Here is a 16,435-nt window from a genome sequence, read left to right as displayed (position 1 = left end):
GGCGTGGCATTGGCGGTGCTGGGTCAGGGTGATGCTGGTGAGAGGGTGTGGGGGCACGGGGACACGGGGGGCGTGGAGGGGGGGGTACCCAGGTTGAGCGAGTGGCCCTGCCGTGCTCCCCAGGGCGGAACAGGGGCCAGGCTGGGATGGCTCTGTGGGGAGCAAAGGGCTGTGCCAGGCATCCTGGGGGAGCAAAGATCGGCCTGGAGCATCTGGGGGTGAGCAGAGGTCCGTGTGGGGCGTGCGGGGGCAAGCAGGGTCCATGCAGGGTATCTCAGGGCGAGCAATCATGGGATCGTGGGAGGTCCTGCGGGCTGAGCAAGGGCCGTGCGGGCCACCTCAGAGGCCGCCAGGTGTGGGCACAGCCCTGGGGGGCTTCCTGGCGGCCGAGCACCCCCCCAGCAGCGGGCGGCTGGGTGACATCCCCAAGGCGAGCAGGGGGCTGGGGAGCCCCGAGGCGACGGAGGGAGGGGGGTGCGGGGAGCCAGGCCGGCCTCGGGACTGTAACCGCGAGACACCGCCCCGTGCCTTGGCCGGGCTCCACTGCTAACCACTTCCAGAGCCGCTGCGAGATTTGTTGTTTTAAGAGGCGAGGAGGGGCCGTGTCTGGCTGCGCAGTGCCCGTGGGTGCATGGGGGGTCCCAGCTGCCGCTCGCCCCCTTCCCCAGCTCACTTGCGCCCCACTTGCTCCTGCTTCCCGCTCCCGTCCGCTTGGGCACGCGGCAGCTTTCAAAATGGGGGGGAAAAAAAAAAAAAAAGAAAAGAAAAATTGAGAGAAGGGGGGGGAAAAAATCCCCGCGCCCGTTGCCGGGGGAATTTCTGCTCCCTAAAATGGCTGCCTGGAGGAAGCCAAGTGTGTGGGGAAGCGCATGGGAAGCGCACGGGCACGGGGCTGGCTGACGGCGGGATGCGGCGTTGGGGCGGGATGCCACAGGGCCGCCGCCATGAAAGGGCTGCCAGGCCAGCGCAGGGAAAGGGTGGGGAGGAACGCCGGCAATTGGGGAGGGAGACAAAATGGCTGAGTTCGGCGTCGACGTCAAACAGCCCCGGGGGTGGCGCAGGCGGCGCACGGGGGTGTCAGAGTGGGGAGCGGTGCGGTCCCGCTGCCCGCATGGCTTGGCCTGGCCAGCCAAAAATAACCGCCCAGGGAGCCGCGCGTGCGCAAGGGACTTTGGGGCAGCACGGGCCAAAGGGGGAGAGAAAGGGAGAGAAAAAAAGGAAAGAAAGGGAAAAAAACTCTGAGCTTCGGCAGGCAGGCTGGCAGTGGCGGCCGCTGTTTTGGCGGTGGTGTTTGGATCGTCGCAGCCCTTTCCCGGCATCAGCCAAATCTGTGAAAGAGAAAAGTTGAAGTGCAAGGAGTGGGAGGAAAAGGATGGAGGAGCCTGAGGAAGGATGAGGAGGGAGGGAAATACATGGCAAAAGTTTTGGGAGGGCTTTGGGAGCAGCCGGGTGAGGGGCACGTGACCCAGCCTGTGCCGGGGAGGAAGGATGCTCCTGAGCAGCTCAGGCCTCAGTGGGGCAGAGGAGCCAGAGGCTGTGCTGGCCGTGCCGTGCCACTGAGCTCAGTGTTTGAGCTGGGTTGTTTTTAGCTAAGATGGAGCTAGGGGACAGCGGGGGCTTTGGGGGTCAGAGCAGGTGCTGCCCTGGGGCCCTGCTGCCCTCCTGGCGGGCTTGGAGGAGGCAGGACAGGGTGCCACGGGGCGGCGAGGGTGGTGCCCATCTGCTCTGACGCTGCCCAGTGGGGCAGGGATGGGGCATGGCAGTGGCCAGAGGGAGGAGAGGAGGCAGGGAGGCAGGAGTGGGGCCAGGAGGCCATCACCCTGCCGAGGGGCGGGTCGAGCACCGTGGGTTTCTCTCCTGCGGGGAGCAGCCCTGTATCCCGCATGGCAGCGTGGGGGTGTCCCCGTTCCTGTCGCCGGTGGGAGGGCCGCAGGGAGGCACGCTCAGTGGCTCTTCCTCGGTGGCTGGGGACGTACCAGCTCAGTCGTGGCACAGCTGCAGGGCGGGAGCCACTGGCCAGACCGTGCCTCAGTTTCCTCCGTCCAGCAGAGCGGCGAGGGAGGCAGCTAGCCCGCAGGTAGCCCCCACTGGTGCCAGCATGGGGTGGCTCACCCCAGCGGATTTTGTCTCTTGCAGATGCAGAGCAGAGCAGCAGCCCCCGGACGGGCATCGGCTCGGACCAGGAGGACAGCAAACCCATCACGCTGGGTGAGCAGGGCAGGCAAGGGCTCGGGCAAGGGCCCAAGGGACACCCGAGCCCATCCCTGCAGTGGGGGGTGGCCCCCTCAACAGACGGGCATGTCCCCTGCACCAGCAGTTCCTGCCAAGTAGTCCAGTGCCCCCCAGCCAGCTGCTGCCTGGTACCTGCAATGAGCTGGGCATGGCCTCAGCCTCATCCCACAGCCAGCAGAGCCCCGCTGGGGCCGTGTCCCTTGCAGACAGCAGCTGCCACGGGGACCCCAAGGTGGGGGTGCAGCCCCCAGCCCTTCTGGTGCTCTCAGCCATGGGGAAGCTGTGGCACAGAGCAGCCCTGGGGTGTCCTCGGCAGAGGGGCCCAGTCAGCGTGGGCTCTTGCTGGAGGAGGGAAGTGGAGTGACGCTGGCTGAGGGAGCAGGGGGCAGGTGACGTTACGGAGTATTTGGGGACGTTGCCATGCCCTCAAGCATCACCACAAGGCAGTGCGGGGCAGGAGCGGTGGTCCTGTTCCCCCCCCCAGCACTCCCTCCTCTCTCCTACGCAGATTCGACAGACTTCCAGGAAAGCTTCGTCACCTCGGGGGTGTTCAGTGTCACCGAGCTCATCCAGGTGTCCCGAAGTGAGTGCCACCATGATGCCAGCACCCCCCTCCCCCCAGGCTGCCCGGGCACGACGCTGTCCCGACAGCCCCCCCATCCTGGCTGCGGGCTGGAGCTCCCCTCCCTGCTGGGTGGGGGGGCAATGCCAGGTCCCCCCTGATCCCCCTGTCTCCCCACAGCACCAGTGGTGACAGGCACGGGGCCAAACTTCTCCCTGGGGGAGCTGCAGGGCCACCTGGCCTATGACCTGAACCCCTCCAGCACCGGCATGAGGAGGACACTGCCCAGCACCTCCTCCAGCGGGTAGGTGCACCAGGGCGATGCTGGGGTGATGCCCGGGCCAACTCGAGTGGCCACGGGCCGCTGGCCATCTCGCCGTGGGGGAGGCGGGCTGGTGCTGATCGCTTCCCTGCCCCCCCAGGAGCAAACGGCACAAGTCGGGGTCCATGGAGGACGACATCGACACCAGCCCAGGGGGCGAGTACTATACCTCCTCCAACTCCCCCACCAGCAGCAGCCGCAACTGGACAGAAGACATGGAAGGGGGTAAGTGCCTCCCTATAGGGACGTCCCTATAGGTGCCTCCTGCTGCTGTAGGGCCCCCCAGCCAGCTCAATGGTTTTCTACCAGCGCCACTGTCAGACCTCCCCGGTGAAAGCCCGGCACGTTGTATGTGCCGTGCTCTTGCTATAGGGTCCTCGGGTCAAAGCACAAGCCAGCTATAGGTGCTGTGGTGTTGCTATAGGACCCCCTGGCAAGTCACTGCTTCTCGGGGGGGGGGTGTAGTGTTGCTATAGGGCCCCCCTGCTTGGGCACAGGCTCTCTATATGTGCTGCGGTGTTGCTATAGGGCCTGCCTTTAAACAGAGGCTCTCTATAGGTGCCATGGCGTTGCTATAGGGCCCCCTGATCTAGGCACAGGGTCTCCGTGGGTGTCCAGGTGTTGCTATAGCCCCCCACCCCTTTAGGCACAGGCTCTCTGTAGGTGCCGCAGTGTTGCTACAAGATGCGCCCCCCCCCCCCCCATATAGGCACGGGCTGTCTCTATAGGTGCTCTCTATAGGGCCAGCCCAGTGCCCCAGCCCCACACCGGCCTCTCCCAGCCCCATGGCAGCCGCCGGTGCTATGGACAGCTTGCTTTCTTGCTTGGAGTTTTTTTTCTCCTTTCCTGTCTAGACAGCCCCAATTAGCTGTTCATTAAGAAAAGGGGGGGGGGGGGGGCTGGGCTAATTAAAGCGATGCTGCGGGGCTGGCACAGGCGGCTCCCACGCCCCAGGGCACCTTCTCAGGGCTGCAGGCGAAGGAGCTGCTTGTCTTCCCCCCCCCCTTGGCTCTCATCCTGCCTCCCCGTGCCCCCAAGAGCGGGGCACCATCCATCCCAGCCCTGCCAGAGCCTGGGGGTGCCCAGCGCGGGGCGGGGGGGGTGATGCTGGAGGCAGTGGTCCTGTCGGAGGGAGGCTTGGGGAAAGCAAATCCTGCCCCAGGACGGTGCCCGGAATGTGCCAGGGACTGTGCCCCATCCTGCCCCATGGCCTCCACGGGCAGGAGGGTCCCGGGGGGGAGATGCAGCCCCCTCCCCAAAGTGTTGTGGTGGGAGAGAGCTGTGCAGGGGTGTCCTGTCCCCTGCCCGTGGCCTGATCCGGGGCACGGGGGGAGTGGGGGTGGCGAGGGGGGCTCAGCCGTGGTGGCAGCACGGGGGGGGGCTCAGCCGTGGTGGCGGGTGGTTACGGCAATCCCGTACAGGATGTTCTGGGAAATCCTCCTAACCCCCGCCTGAGAAGGGGCTAAACCCATTACCAGGCCTGGGCCAAATGGCCCAAGCTAAAGCCACAGCCGTGGGGGATTAACGTGCCGCCGGCCCCTCCCGCTCGGCCCTGCGCCCCAGGGTGGCCCTCGGGGACCCAGGCAGCCAGCGCTGTGGGGGGGTCCTGGGAGCTGGGGCCGTGTGTCCCTGGAAGGATCACCCTCCAAGCCGGCACCTTTCCGCCTCCCTGGCAGCTCCTTGTGCTGGCAGGATGTGACCCCCAGCCCTGAGGTGCCCAGTGGGGGCTGCAGGGTCATGGGGGCACCCATGGGGGCACCCACTTCTGCACCTGAGGTGGGCACACGCGCATTTGCAGAGCTGTGTGCATCTGCATGCACACACATGTGCGTTTGCATGCACAGTTGTGCGCACAGGCACACACATGTGCTCCGACTGATGACTGTGCGTGAACACATGCCTGCACACACGTGTGCATGTGTACACATTCACACAGGTGCACACAGTTGTGCTGGTTGTACACGCACGTGCACACATGCATGCACTTGCGCACGTGCAGGTGTGCGTACACTCGTGCACACCCGTATGTTTGTGCGCGCACACACACACCTGTGCATGTGCACACCTGTGGTACACCCATAGAGGTGCTCACACACGTGCATGCCCTCCTGCACGGGCGCAGGCGTGTGCACACACACATATACGCTAACACCCATGGGCCCTCCCCATGCCCAGTCTGTCCCCAGGGTGCCCCTCGTCCCAGGAACGAGCACCCCAACTCCAGGCCAGGCTGGCAGCAGCCCTGGGACTTTGGGGTACTGCGGTGGGTGCCAGGGCGTGACGCTGCTCCCCACTTTCCCCAGGCATCTCCCCCACCGTGAAGAAAACGGAGATGGACAAGTCCCCCTTCAACAGCCCATCGCCCCAGGACTCCTCGCCCCGGCTGAGCAGCTTCACGCAGCATCACCGTCCCGTCATCGCGGTGCACAGTGGTGAGTGTCCCGCTGGGGAAACCGAGGCACGGAGCGAGCGGGCGAGCAGGCGGTGGGGCTGGGGCAGCCGCTAGCTTGCAGTGACGCCGGTGGGTCTTCCCCTCTGTTCTCGCCCACAGGTATTGCTCGAAGCCCGCACCCGTCGTCTGCGCTGCATTTCCCCACCACCTCCATCCTCCCCCAGACGGCCTCCACCTACTTCCCCCACACGGCCATTCGGTACCCGCCTCATCTCAACCCGCAGGACCCGCTGAAAGATCTCGTCTCTCTGGCCTGCGACCCGTCCAACCAGCAGCCCGGACCGGTAAGGATCCGGCCCCCATCCCATCACCGACCTTGCCGTGGGGTGCCGGGGGCTGCCGCCAGCCGGGCTGCCGGAGGGGCGTCCCCTGGATCGTCTGCCGCCACCACCGCCACCGCCGCCACGTGGGGAGTTAGGGTGCTCCGGTGGCACCCCGGTGCTGACACCCAGACCTGTAGTGCGTTCCTGCCGCTGCGGTTGGGGCCGAACAGCTCCGGCCGGTAGCTTGCGTTGGTTTGGGAGCGCCGCTGCGCCTGGTCCGTGTTGTCACCGCGTTTCTCCGGCGATGGAGGTGCCGTCCCCTGGCTCGTCACGAGGCGCTGCCTCATAGGGGAGACAGGGTGGTGGGTGCCGGGGCTGAGCCGTCAGCTGGGGGTGTCTGGTGGGAGCAAGGTGTGCGGCGGGGGATGTGTGATCGTCGCCAAAGAGCCACCGTCCGCCAGCGTGCCTGGGAGAGCAGCGTGCTCTGTGTGCTCCATCTGCCCGCGCAGCCGGCTGGTGACCTGCCAGCCCCGCCACTGTGCCGTGTCCCCCAGCGTCCCCACGGGGGTGGCAGGGCCGCACCGTGCTGCTGTGTGCCTTTCCTCATCCCAGCAACCGGCACCCCACACACCCCGTGCACCCAGCACCCCGCACACACAGCACACAGTGCACCCAGCACCCCACACTCAGCACCCCTTGTACCCAACCACATATGCACCCAGCACCCCACGCACCCCCCACCCAGCACCCTGTCTGCGCAGCACACTGCACACCCAGCACCACACATACCCAGCACCCAGTGCCCCCAGCACACCCAGCACCCGCACAACCCAGTAACCCACACACCCACCCCCCTGGGCTCCCTTCATGCCTGCAGCCAGGGGCCTGGCATGGCCACGTTCCTGCTCCCGCACCCTCCTGCGCCCCTGCTCTGCCCCCCCCGCGGATGCAGAGGCTCTTCGGGAGCCCCTCTGAGCTCTGCCCAGTGCCCGCCTGCTGCCCCTGGCCGGTGAGGCCTGGTGCCAGGGTGAGGGGCAGAGCCGTTCCTCCTCTGCGCGGCAGCTCAGGGGCAGGCTGGCGGAGGCTGGATTCCGAGCAGGCCCCTGCCGGGTCGGGCACAGGGAGCTGGTACAGGAGCCTTCGAAGGCTGGCAGCGCACCACCGCCGCAGGGTGCCCCTTCCCCGCAGGCCACCCGCCGCCACGGAGAGGGGGGCACAGCGCCCCGGCTCCAGCATGCGTCGCCACAGGGCATGGCCCGCCCCCCCCCCCCCCAGCCTAGCCCAAAATCCCCTGCACCGCCGTGATTTCCCTGTCGCTGGCGCCGACTGTTCAGGGCTGCTCTGAGACCCAACAAACTCGTGTCAGCGGTGAGGGATGCTCCATGCCCGTGCCGGGCGGCACCGGGGACTCACCGGGCCGGCTTTGCCGGTGCTGCGCGTGCTTCCTAATGGCTTGTGCTGTTTGTTTTTCTGTCTGTGTTGTGTCCCCAGTTAAATGGAAGTGGTCAAGTGAAAGTGCCCAGCCACTACCTGCCCACGCAGATGCTGGCGCCGCCACCTCCCCCCGGCATGCCCCGCTTGGCCGTCTCTCCTGACACCAAATCCACCACGACAACTACCGAGGGAGGGACGACCTCACCGACATCACCCAGTAAGCACCCTGCGGCGCCCACCCCTCTCCCCGGCCCGGCCGGGCCCCTCCTCTTTGCAGGTCCCCAAGATCCCCCCCGTCTCGGTGCTGCTGGGGGGATGTTGGCGGAGGTGGCCTCCCTGCAGCCGGGGAGAGGGTGGCAGCCGGCACACAATGAGTTTGCTGGGTCTCAGGCAGGTCGGAGCGGGCAGGGTTTGGGCAGGCAGCTGTTGTGTCCCCCAAGCCGGGGGGTCCCACGCTGGTCCCAGGGACCAGCGCCCCTCTGAGAGAGCTGGGGGAGCAGGAGTGGAGCCACAGCAGGACTCCCCCAAGCCAATGTCCTGCCCAAACCCCCCCCCCCCGGCACAGACAGGGCTTGTGGGGCAGACTCTTGCCTCTCTGTGCCTCAGTTTCCCCACCAGCTGGCAGCGGTGATGCTGCCAGCGACGCGGGGACCAGCCGGTACGGGTGTGGCACTGGGGCTGGGGGCAGCGTGCCCGGCTGCGCCGCACGGGGATGCCGTCCTCTTGCTGCCACGGAGGTCCCCGGCGCTGGGGACCTCGGTTTGGTCGGGGGCTGTGAAGCAAGGCGGGTGCAAGGACTGCGTGTAGAACCCCTGGAACCCTTGGCGGGAGGCGCCTTGGGGGGGGGGTGTCTTCATTAACGGTGGTGGCTGACAAGCTCATCCCCTTCCGCTCCACCTTGAGCTGCGTTAGTGCCTCAGCCGGGAGGATTTTGGGGCACCGGGCGTAGGGCTGCAGAGGGGAGACGCTGGTGTCGCCCCCAGGTTGACATCGGGGTGCGTGCCACAGTGCTGGGACACTGTGCCACCTCCACACTCTGAGCGGGTTGTCCCTGTCCCAGTCCCGCTGTACCTGCAGGACACCTGGTACCCTGACAGGCTGCCGTGTCCCCACGAGGTCGAGCCCCGCTGCGGGGCACCGTCCCCAGGGGACGGGCCGCTGCTGGGTGCTGCCAGCTGGCCGGCGGGTGTTGAGGTGGTGTGGCGTGAAGAAATCAAAGCCTGGCTGACCCGGAGGGGAGAGCTTGGGGTGGCCTGGCCTGGCCTGGCGGGTGACGGGGCCGCAGCCACGAGGAGGGACCAGGCAGTGCCAGTCCCCCCGCCCCGGGCGCAGGGAAGGATGTGCGCAGGGGACGCTGGCTGTCCCCCAGGGGCGCAGAGGCCAGCCAGCTCCGAGCTCCCTGTGCCCCCCGGCAGCACCCCACCTCCGACGGGGCTGAGCCCAGGAGCTCGGCAGGTCGGGGGGTCCCACTGCTGGACCCCCAGCTAGGGGGTGGAGGTGGCAGTGGGGTACATGGCTGAGTGGAGCCGGTGGCTCCCATCACACTCACCGTACAGCAGCTCTGCTTGGGAAGCCACCGCGCCGGAACGGCAGGGGAGCACCCGTCTGCACCGGCACCCCCCAGCCTGCCGTTGCCCCGAAGCCGCCCCTCCAGCAGGGCACGGGCACGGGCAGCACCGCCCTGGGCGCAGCATCGCTGGCCTCCGCTCGCCTGCCGCCGGGACGCAGCCAGGGACATTGCCTGGCTGCCAGCGCCGGGTGCCTGGGACGCCCGTCCCGGCAGTGCCAGGGAGCGGGCCGGGCTTGGCCCCGGGGGGGACGATGGCAGTGCCACCGGCAGCCCCGTTAACGAGCTCTCGTTTGTTCCCCAGCCTACTCTGCACCAGGCACGCCCCCTGCGAACCGTTCCTTCGTGGGATTAGGACCAAGGGATCCTGGGAGTATCTATCAGGCACAGGTGAGAGTGGGGATGCTGCTGGGGGGACCCTCCTGCCCTCGCCCCAGGCACCCGCTGCTGTGGCATCGCTGTGGGCATCTCTGCCGTGGGCGTGGTTGTTGCGGGCATCGCCGTCCTGGGTATCATTGCCATGGTGTTGCTGACATGGGCGTCCCCATCGCCGCTGTGGGCATTGCCACCGTGGCATCGCTGCCGTGGATATTGCCACCGTGGGCATCGCCGCTGTGGGCGTCACTGCTGTGGGCGTCGCCACCGTGACATCACTGCCGTGGATATTACCGCTGTGGGCATTGCTGCCCTGGGCATTGCCACCATGGGCATCACCACCGCGGCATCGCTGCCCCGGCATTGCTGCTGTGGGCGTCATTGCCTTGACATCGGTGCTGCGGGCATTGCCACCACGGGCATCGCCACCACGGCCATCGGCCACCCGGCACCCTCTGCTGAGGCCGCGGCACTGCTGGTGGCTCAGGGCCACCAAGGGTCCCCCAGGGCAGAGGGAGGTCGCTGCCGTGCCCGCACCTGGCACCTTGCCCTCCTCTCACCAGGTCCCGGCTGTGCCCCCAGCATGCCCAAACGAGAGGCGCCGGGGCCACACGCCCCCTCTCCAGGTGGGCACGGCCACCCTGCTCTCGCCGGACTGTACCCGCCGGCCGCTCCAGCCACAGCGGGATGTGGCATGCGCCTTTCCAGCGGCTTTCCATGAGTTCTGGGTATTTTTTAGCCGATATAGTTCGTGAGCCGGCACCGGTGCCGTGGGCAGTGCTGCGGGACTAGGGCAGGAGTGCCAGCACCTTGCCTCACAGGTGACACGAGTTGGCCGGCCTCAGTGGTCCCAGTAGGGGCAGCTTCGGGAGGCTGCAGCCCTGCCCGGCAGGTGACACTAGTGCCAGGGCAGCGGGATGGGTGTGTGGATGGCGCCGGCATGCCGGGGGCACCCCAGGGTGCTGCACCCGCTGGAGGCAAGTGCTCAAGGCACTGAGCTGTGCCATGGGGCAGCCAGAGGTGCTGTGCTTTGCCAGGCTGCAAGCACTTGGGGACCGTGTGCTGTGCCGTGGGACACCCAAGGGTGCTGTGCTGTGCCAGGGTGCGAGCACTCGGGGACCGTGAGCTTGGGCACCCAAGGGTGCTGTGTCATAGCAGGGGGCAAACACCGGGGGCCCAGCTCTGATCGCAGCCCCCCATCGTGCCTCAGTTTCCCCAGTCCTACATGTGGGCGGAGCACAGTGGGGTGGGCACCCCGAGGCCTTTGGGTCCCTAAACAGGAGACACGGGGCAGCTCCGGGAGAGCCCTGCGGGAGCAGGGTGCCGGGGTCCCTGCATCCCCCAAGCACCCAGGGGTCACGGCCACTCGCAGCCCCAGCACCCCAGGGTCCCTGTCCCTGTGCATGTGTGTCCGGTCACGCTCCAGGAGCCTCCCCAGGGCTCAAGGATGCTCTGCATGGGGAAACTGAGGCGCAGAGTAAATGAGGTGGTCCCTGAGAGGGGTAGCTGAGACCTGCTGCTCTCGGGTCATGTGTGGCAGGGCCGGGAAGGGTTAAGGGAAGCGGCGGCCCCGAGCTGTCTCGTTGCCAACGGAAACCAGACATGAGGTAATCAGGGACGAACTTGAACTTGGGGCTGGGGGGGGGTGTGGAGACAATGGGAGGGTGGCAGGGGGCCACCCCGTGGGGTCCCCAGCCCTGCCACCCCCCCGCCCATCCCCAAGCGGGACCATTCCCTGGGGAGCGCTGCCTTCGCCGTGGAGGGACCACGCCACTGAGGGGGGGCACGGGTGGCCCCGGCGCAGAAGACTGACAAACGGTGCAGGAATGGGGACGCCAGCCCCATGCCGAGCAGCAAGGCGAGCCGAACTGGGCGACAGCTTGGGGACAGCTGTCTCAGGGTGGGGGGGGGACATGCCGGGGGAATGGAGCGGCTCCGCGGTGCAGAGCACTAACGCCAGCCTCTCTCTTCTCTCCCGGCAGTCCTGGTACCTGGGATAACCCCCGCCGTGCCGCCCCTTCGCCTCCCTTCTCCTCTGCTTTAGGCACCCCCAGAGGAACATCCCCGTCCCCGAGCGCCAGGCCCAGCCTTGCGGTGACGACGGAGAGCGTGGACTCACGACGATGATGATGACGACGACAAGCAAAACCCACACCCGAAGAGCGAGGGAAAGGAAGAAGGAAAAAGGAAAACTTTTTTAAAAAGGAAGAAAAAAAAAAATCCAAACAAAACAACAACCCATCCCAGGAGGACCTTCCCCCCGCCCTGTGGCGATGCGCCAGAAAACAAAGAAACAGGAAAAAAAAAGAAAAGAAAAAAAACACTATTATTTGCTCCGTCAGCCGGCGCCGCGCCGAGACCTGACACAACTCGTGCCAGCGATGCCTCCCGGAGCGGCAGCGAGGCTGCGGCGCCAGAGCCCTGCCGGCCCCTCGCCGGAGGGTCAGATATGCAAACGGCTCTTGACTCTCTCATTCTTGCCGCTATGTGAGTAAAAAAAAAAAAAAAAAAATCAACCCCCTCCCCCCCCCCCCCCCCCCCCCCCCCCGGCCGCATGCAGACTCTTGGGGGCCGTGGGGCCGGGGTGGGCCATGGTGGGGTGGGGGTACGGCTCCTGCCGCCGGTTCCCAACTGATGCGACCACGCTTGCCGTCGGGGCGATGTGATGCTCCGTGCCGTGAAAGCGCCTTTGGGGACGGGCGACGCTGTGCTGCGGTGACGCGGTGGCCAGCTCGGCTTGACACGAGCAGGTTGCACAGGAGGAGGGAGCTTGGGGCCACGAGGGGGGTTCGTGGGCACGGGCCGGAGACGGTCGCAGCGGCGGTGGCACCCCGATTCCCGCGGGGACGTGGCGTGGGGACGCTCCCCACCGTGGCCCCAGCAGGACCCAGGCTGCCACCATCGGGCCAGGGCACGGGTCCCCGTCTCTCTGCGCTGCCTTCCTCGGCTCCCCGGCGTGCACCGTCCCCGTCCCCACGCGTCCCCATGTGTGTTCCCGTGTCCTCCCACGTGTCCCTGCGCCCGGTGGGGTGTCCACGGGGGCCGTCGTGGGGTGTGCGTCTGTGTCTGAGCTATGCATTCCTGTGGACAGGTACCAGGTGGATGGCGAGGAGAGGGTGCGCGCGTGTTGCACATTTTGTAGGAAATGCACTTTTAAGAGGGAATCGTTAAAAAAAAAAAAAAAAAAAGAAAAAGAAGAAAGGAAAAAAATCACAAAAAAGGAGGAGGAGGAAGAGGAGGAGGAGATGGAGCCCCTGGCACTGGCTTGCTGGGACGGCTAGTTTGGGGTTTTTGGGGTTTTTTTTTGGTTTTTTGGGTTGTTTTTTTTTTTTTAATACAAAAGGATGGAGAAAAGGAGCCTGAGCGAGGGCGAGGGCAGAGCCAGCCCCACGGAGCCCCCAGCCCCGCGTCAAGTGCCTGAACTGCGGCGGGGAGGGGTCCCGGGACCCCCGGCAGAGCCCCCGGCCGATGACAGCGCTGGAGGAAAAGCGCAGCCGTCCCCGTCCCGCGCAGTGGCAGCGTGGCTGGGAAGGGGACGCGGGGACGTGGCAGTGCCTTAGAGCGGACGGACCCACGCGGCGGCCCAGGCGAGGAAGATGAGGAAGATGATGAAGGTACCCGGCGTCTCCAGCAGGACGGTGGCAGCCACGGAGGAGACTGGTCCCAGGCGTGTCCCCAAAGGGATCCCGGGGAGCCCACGGCCCAGGGGACGCCCCACGGGTGACGATGGAGAGAAGCCACCGTGGGATGTCCGGGAGCAGGGGACGTCACCGAGGCCACCGCCGCCGACTGCCCGGCCCCATCCCCTGGCACCCGGCGCTGCCCTGCGGACCACTGGCATCGCATCCCGCATCCCACCGGCCCCCCGCTGCCCCCCACCACCCCCCCGCATCATTTCCCACCCCACCCGGGACGGCACAGCGAGGCCGGATCCTGCCCGCCCGCGGTGCGGCACCGGAGAAAGGGCTGACGCAGGAAATCCCGGGAGACGAAAAAAATAATCAAAAAGGACAAGAAAAGGAGAAAACCCACACACACACACAAAAAAAAAAGAGGAAAAAACAAACAAACAAATGAAAAGCGCTTGGCGGAGAGGGAAACCTGTTGGGTTTTTTTTGGTTTTTTGTTTTTTTTTTTTAAGATCTGAGAAAAGAAACACATAGAAAAAAAAAGAAAAGGCAAAAAAAAAAAAAAGACAAATAAACTGCATGGTGCTTTAACAGGATCTGGTGACCTGGCTCAACCCAGCCGCGGATGGCTGATGCTGTGCATGGCAGACTGTATTAACCGGCTCTACCTTCCCCTTCAGCAAAAGAGAAAAAAAAAAAAAGAGGAAAAAAAAACAACAAAAAAATTCTGTATAAAAGAAAAAAAAAGCCGTAAAAAAAAAAAAACCACAAGAAAAAAAAATCCATGTTTTCCTAATTTGCACGAAATTTTATACCACATGATGTGCCTTGCCTTTGAAGACTAAGTATTACCGGACCCGATATCAGTGCGAGGGAGTCGCTGCATGCCCGGGGCTCCCGGGGGGCTGGGGGGGCCGGGGGCGGCCGCCCCCCCCTCGCCTCCTGCATGGCTTCTTCTCGGCCGGAAAAGTCCCTTTTCTCTCTGTTATTATTATTTTTTAACCAATTTTCCCCCTCGGAAACGTCTTCCAGTTGGTAATACCGATGCATCTTCTGCGCCAACACACCGGAATATGCAATAGCCGCTCGGCTGCGCCGGCGAGGGGGGGTCCAGCCGGGGGGGGGGGGGTCTGGGGGGGGGGGGGCGGCCACCCCTTTGCTTTGCCTCTCTCTTTTTTCCTTTTTTTTTTTTTTTCCTTCCCTTTTGGGGGTTTTTATTTTGTTTTTCTGCTTACAGCAACCAAAGGCAGCGAGGCGGGAGGCGGCAGGAACCCCCCCCCGGGTCAAAGTCCCCCCCCCATAATGCTCGGGGGAACCGAGGCGTCCGGGTGCGGCAGGGCGGACGAGGATGCGGTCAGGGTCCCCGCGGGGAGGACCAGGGATGGAGACCCCCATGGCTGAGCCTTTACTGGGGAGGGGGGGACCACAGCATCCCACACACCCCCTTGGGCGACCCCCCCCCCCCGTCATTGGTTTTCAGTGGGGCGCAGGGCTGGGAGGGCTGAGCCCAGCTGCTCTCGTGACAGGAATGGAACCGTGTGAATGTAGCTGTGTCCCCCCCGGCCGGGCTGGTGTCGGGGTGGGGGGCACAGCCCCGTCCCCACTTCCGTCCCCATCCGCTTCATCTGCGGGGGTCTGGCCGACGCAGTGGGGAACAGGCAACGTCCCCTCTCACCGTCACTTTGCCTGTTCCCTGCTGTGCCAACCGCCGAGTGGGGTCCCGACACCCCCAAAAAATCCAGAATTTGCCTTAAAACCCAAGAATCCTGCCGGCCAGAGAGAGAGAGAGAGAGAGAGACCCCCCACCCCCCACACACACCCTCCCGAGGCTGAGGACTGACGTGGGTCGTGACACCAATGGGCAGGTGGCACCGCACGTCACTGCTGCTTTGTAATGAAGAAACGTTGTTAGCAACATTTTTTTAATTTTTTTAAATTTTTTTTTTTTTTTTGGTGTCCAAAAGTATTAGTGGGTGTTTGGGGGGGGGGGGTGTTGGGTCACGTCCCACCGGGGTCTCACCCACCGGTGCGGTTTTTTTGGGGGGTCCCACGGGGCAGGGAAAGATCCTTGGGAGACTCTTCTTTACGCGAGGTGCAGTATTGATTTCTGCAAGGACAATGCAATGCGGGGAGCGGGAGGTTAGCGTCCGCTTGGGGGAGAAATAAATTACAAAAATCGAATTAAAAAAAAAGGAGAGAAAATGAAAAAAAAAAAAAAAAGGTTTTAAGGCTAGAAAAGGATTAGCTCTAAGCAAAAAAAAAAAAAAAAAATTATTAGAAAAAGCATTTTCAGCGATGACCAGAGTGACGGCCAGCGGGGGGGGGGGAGCGGGGGGCACCTGGGGCAGCCTCCCGTCCAGCTCCCCCGGTGAGCGTGGGGTCTGGGGGAGCCGAGGGGCGCAGGCGCCCCTGGGGCCTGGCCCCCACCCCCTGCCCCCAGGACCCCCCAGCCCCGCAGGGGCACAGCCGGGGGGGGTCCGTGTGTGTGCCCCCCCCCCCTTTTGCTGCCTTTACGCCCTGGGGCCCGCAGTACGTCTGGCTGGGCTGCAGCCGCGGCCCCCCCCACCCCCCAAAAAACCCTGCCCTCGGCAAGAAAAGCACCTTAAAAAATGTTAAAAAAAAGGCAAAAAAAAAAAAAAATCGACGCCGCCCCCCCCCCCCCCCAGCCCGGAGGGCGGCAGCAGGGGCGGGATGTGTGTGTGTGGGGGGGGGGTGTCACACCGGGGGCTTTCCCTTGGGGGTCTGGGGAGCCCCCGCTGTCCCCGGGGTCTTTGCACTGCTCCCCCCGACACCCCCCCGGGGCCGCATCCCCCCGGCTCTGCCCCAAGGGAATATGCAAACTGCCCCCCCCCCGGGGACGGGGGGGACGACCACTAAGTTGTTTTCTTTTTTATTATTTTTTTTTTTTAAAGCCTTCTCCCTTATTTTTTATCCCCCCCACAGCCTCTGGGCTCGGTGGCCACAGTCGGGGTGGGCGCAAAATTTGGGGGGGGGGGGGGAACGGGACACGACACCCCGACAGGATGGGGATCGGGGTGTGTGTGTGTGGGGGGGGTCCGCTTGACAATCACCGCGCCCGGGGCTCCCGCGGGGGGGTTTCATGCACTACAGTCTCTTCTAGAGGGTTTTTAGTCGGGCTCATCGGCTTAAAAAAATTAATTAAAAAAATAGTCCTTGTGACCTATAAATAAATAAAAAAAAAAATAACCTGTACATATATATATATATATATCTCCACATATATATATATGGGGCTGCAGGGGCTGGAGGTGGGCGTGAGTCCCTGCAGGCCAACACACAGTTAAGGTACTTTAAAACGCAAAGGATATATATATATATAAAACCCCTATATATATATATATATATGTCTTGTTTGTTGTTGTTTTGTTTTTTTGGGTTTTTTTGTTGTTTTTTTGTTTGTTTTTTTTTTTTGTACTATGAGTTTGGAATTGCTGCTTTCTGTCCCTCCCCCGGGCTCCTGCCGCCGGCCGGTTCGGGTAGCACCCATGGGTACCCGTGTGCAGCAGCACCCGTGGGTGCCCCGCGCGATGCCCGCGGGCAGGTGGGAGCAAAGGTGGAGATGGGGCGGAGGGGGGGGG

At 64.3% G+C, this 16,435-nt stretch overlaps 2 protein-coding genes across 10 annotated transcripts in view; both read left to right on the top strand.

Moving 5' to 3' along the window:
* The window catches only part of NFIC (nuclear factor I C), a 43,182-nt gene extending 29,771 nt beyond the window's left edge, over positions 1-13,411 (top strand). For 2 of the 9 annotated variants that reach the window (XM_075776571.1, XM_075776569.1), the window contains exons 3-11: positions 2,137-2,208; positions 2,741-2,815; positions 2,975-3,098; positions 3,217-3,341; positions 5,420-5,548; positions 5,668-5,852; positions 7,323-7,482; positions 9,137-9,222; positions 11,252-13,411. In XM_075776571.1, coding sequence (XP_075632686.1) covers positions 2,137-2,208; positions 2,741-2,815; positions 2,975-3,098; positions 3,217-3,341; positions 5,420-5,548; positions 5,668-5,852; positions 7,323-7,482; positions 9,137-9,222; positions 11,252-11,305 — 1,010 coding nt within the window. In that variant the 3' untranslated portion in view covers positions 11,306-13,411. Of the gene's footprint in view, positions 1-2,136; positions 2,209-2,740; positions 2,816-2,974; positions 3,099-3,216; positions 3,342-5,419; positions 5,549-5,667; positions 5,853-7,322; positions 7,483-9,136; positions 9,223-11,189 lie in introns of all 9 variants that reach the window. The other 7 variants (XM_075776573.1, XM_075776572.1, XM_075776576.1 and 4 more) reach the window with 4 other exon arrangements.
* HMG20B (high mobility group 20B) overlaps positions 1-16,435 on the top strand; it is a 97,097-nt gene that overhangs the window by 17,585 nt on the left and 63,077 nt on the right. The gene's annotated exons all lie outside the window — the stretch shown is intronic.

This window comes from Balearica regulorum, chromosome 26, assembly GCF_011004875.1.
Source record: "Balearica regulorum gibbericeps isolate bBalReg1 chromosome 26, bBalReg1.pri, whole genome shotgun sequence".
Taxonomy (NCBI): Eukaryota; Metazoa; Chordata; class Aves; order Gruiformes; family Gruidae; genus Balearica; species Balearica regulorum.
This window is presented reverse-complemented; position numbering and strand designations above follow the sequence as displayed.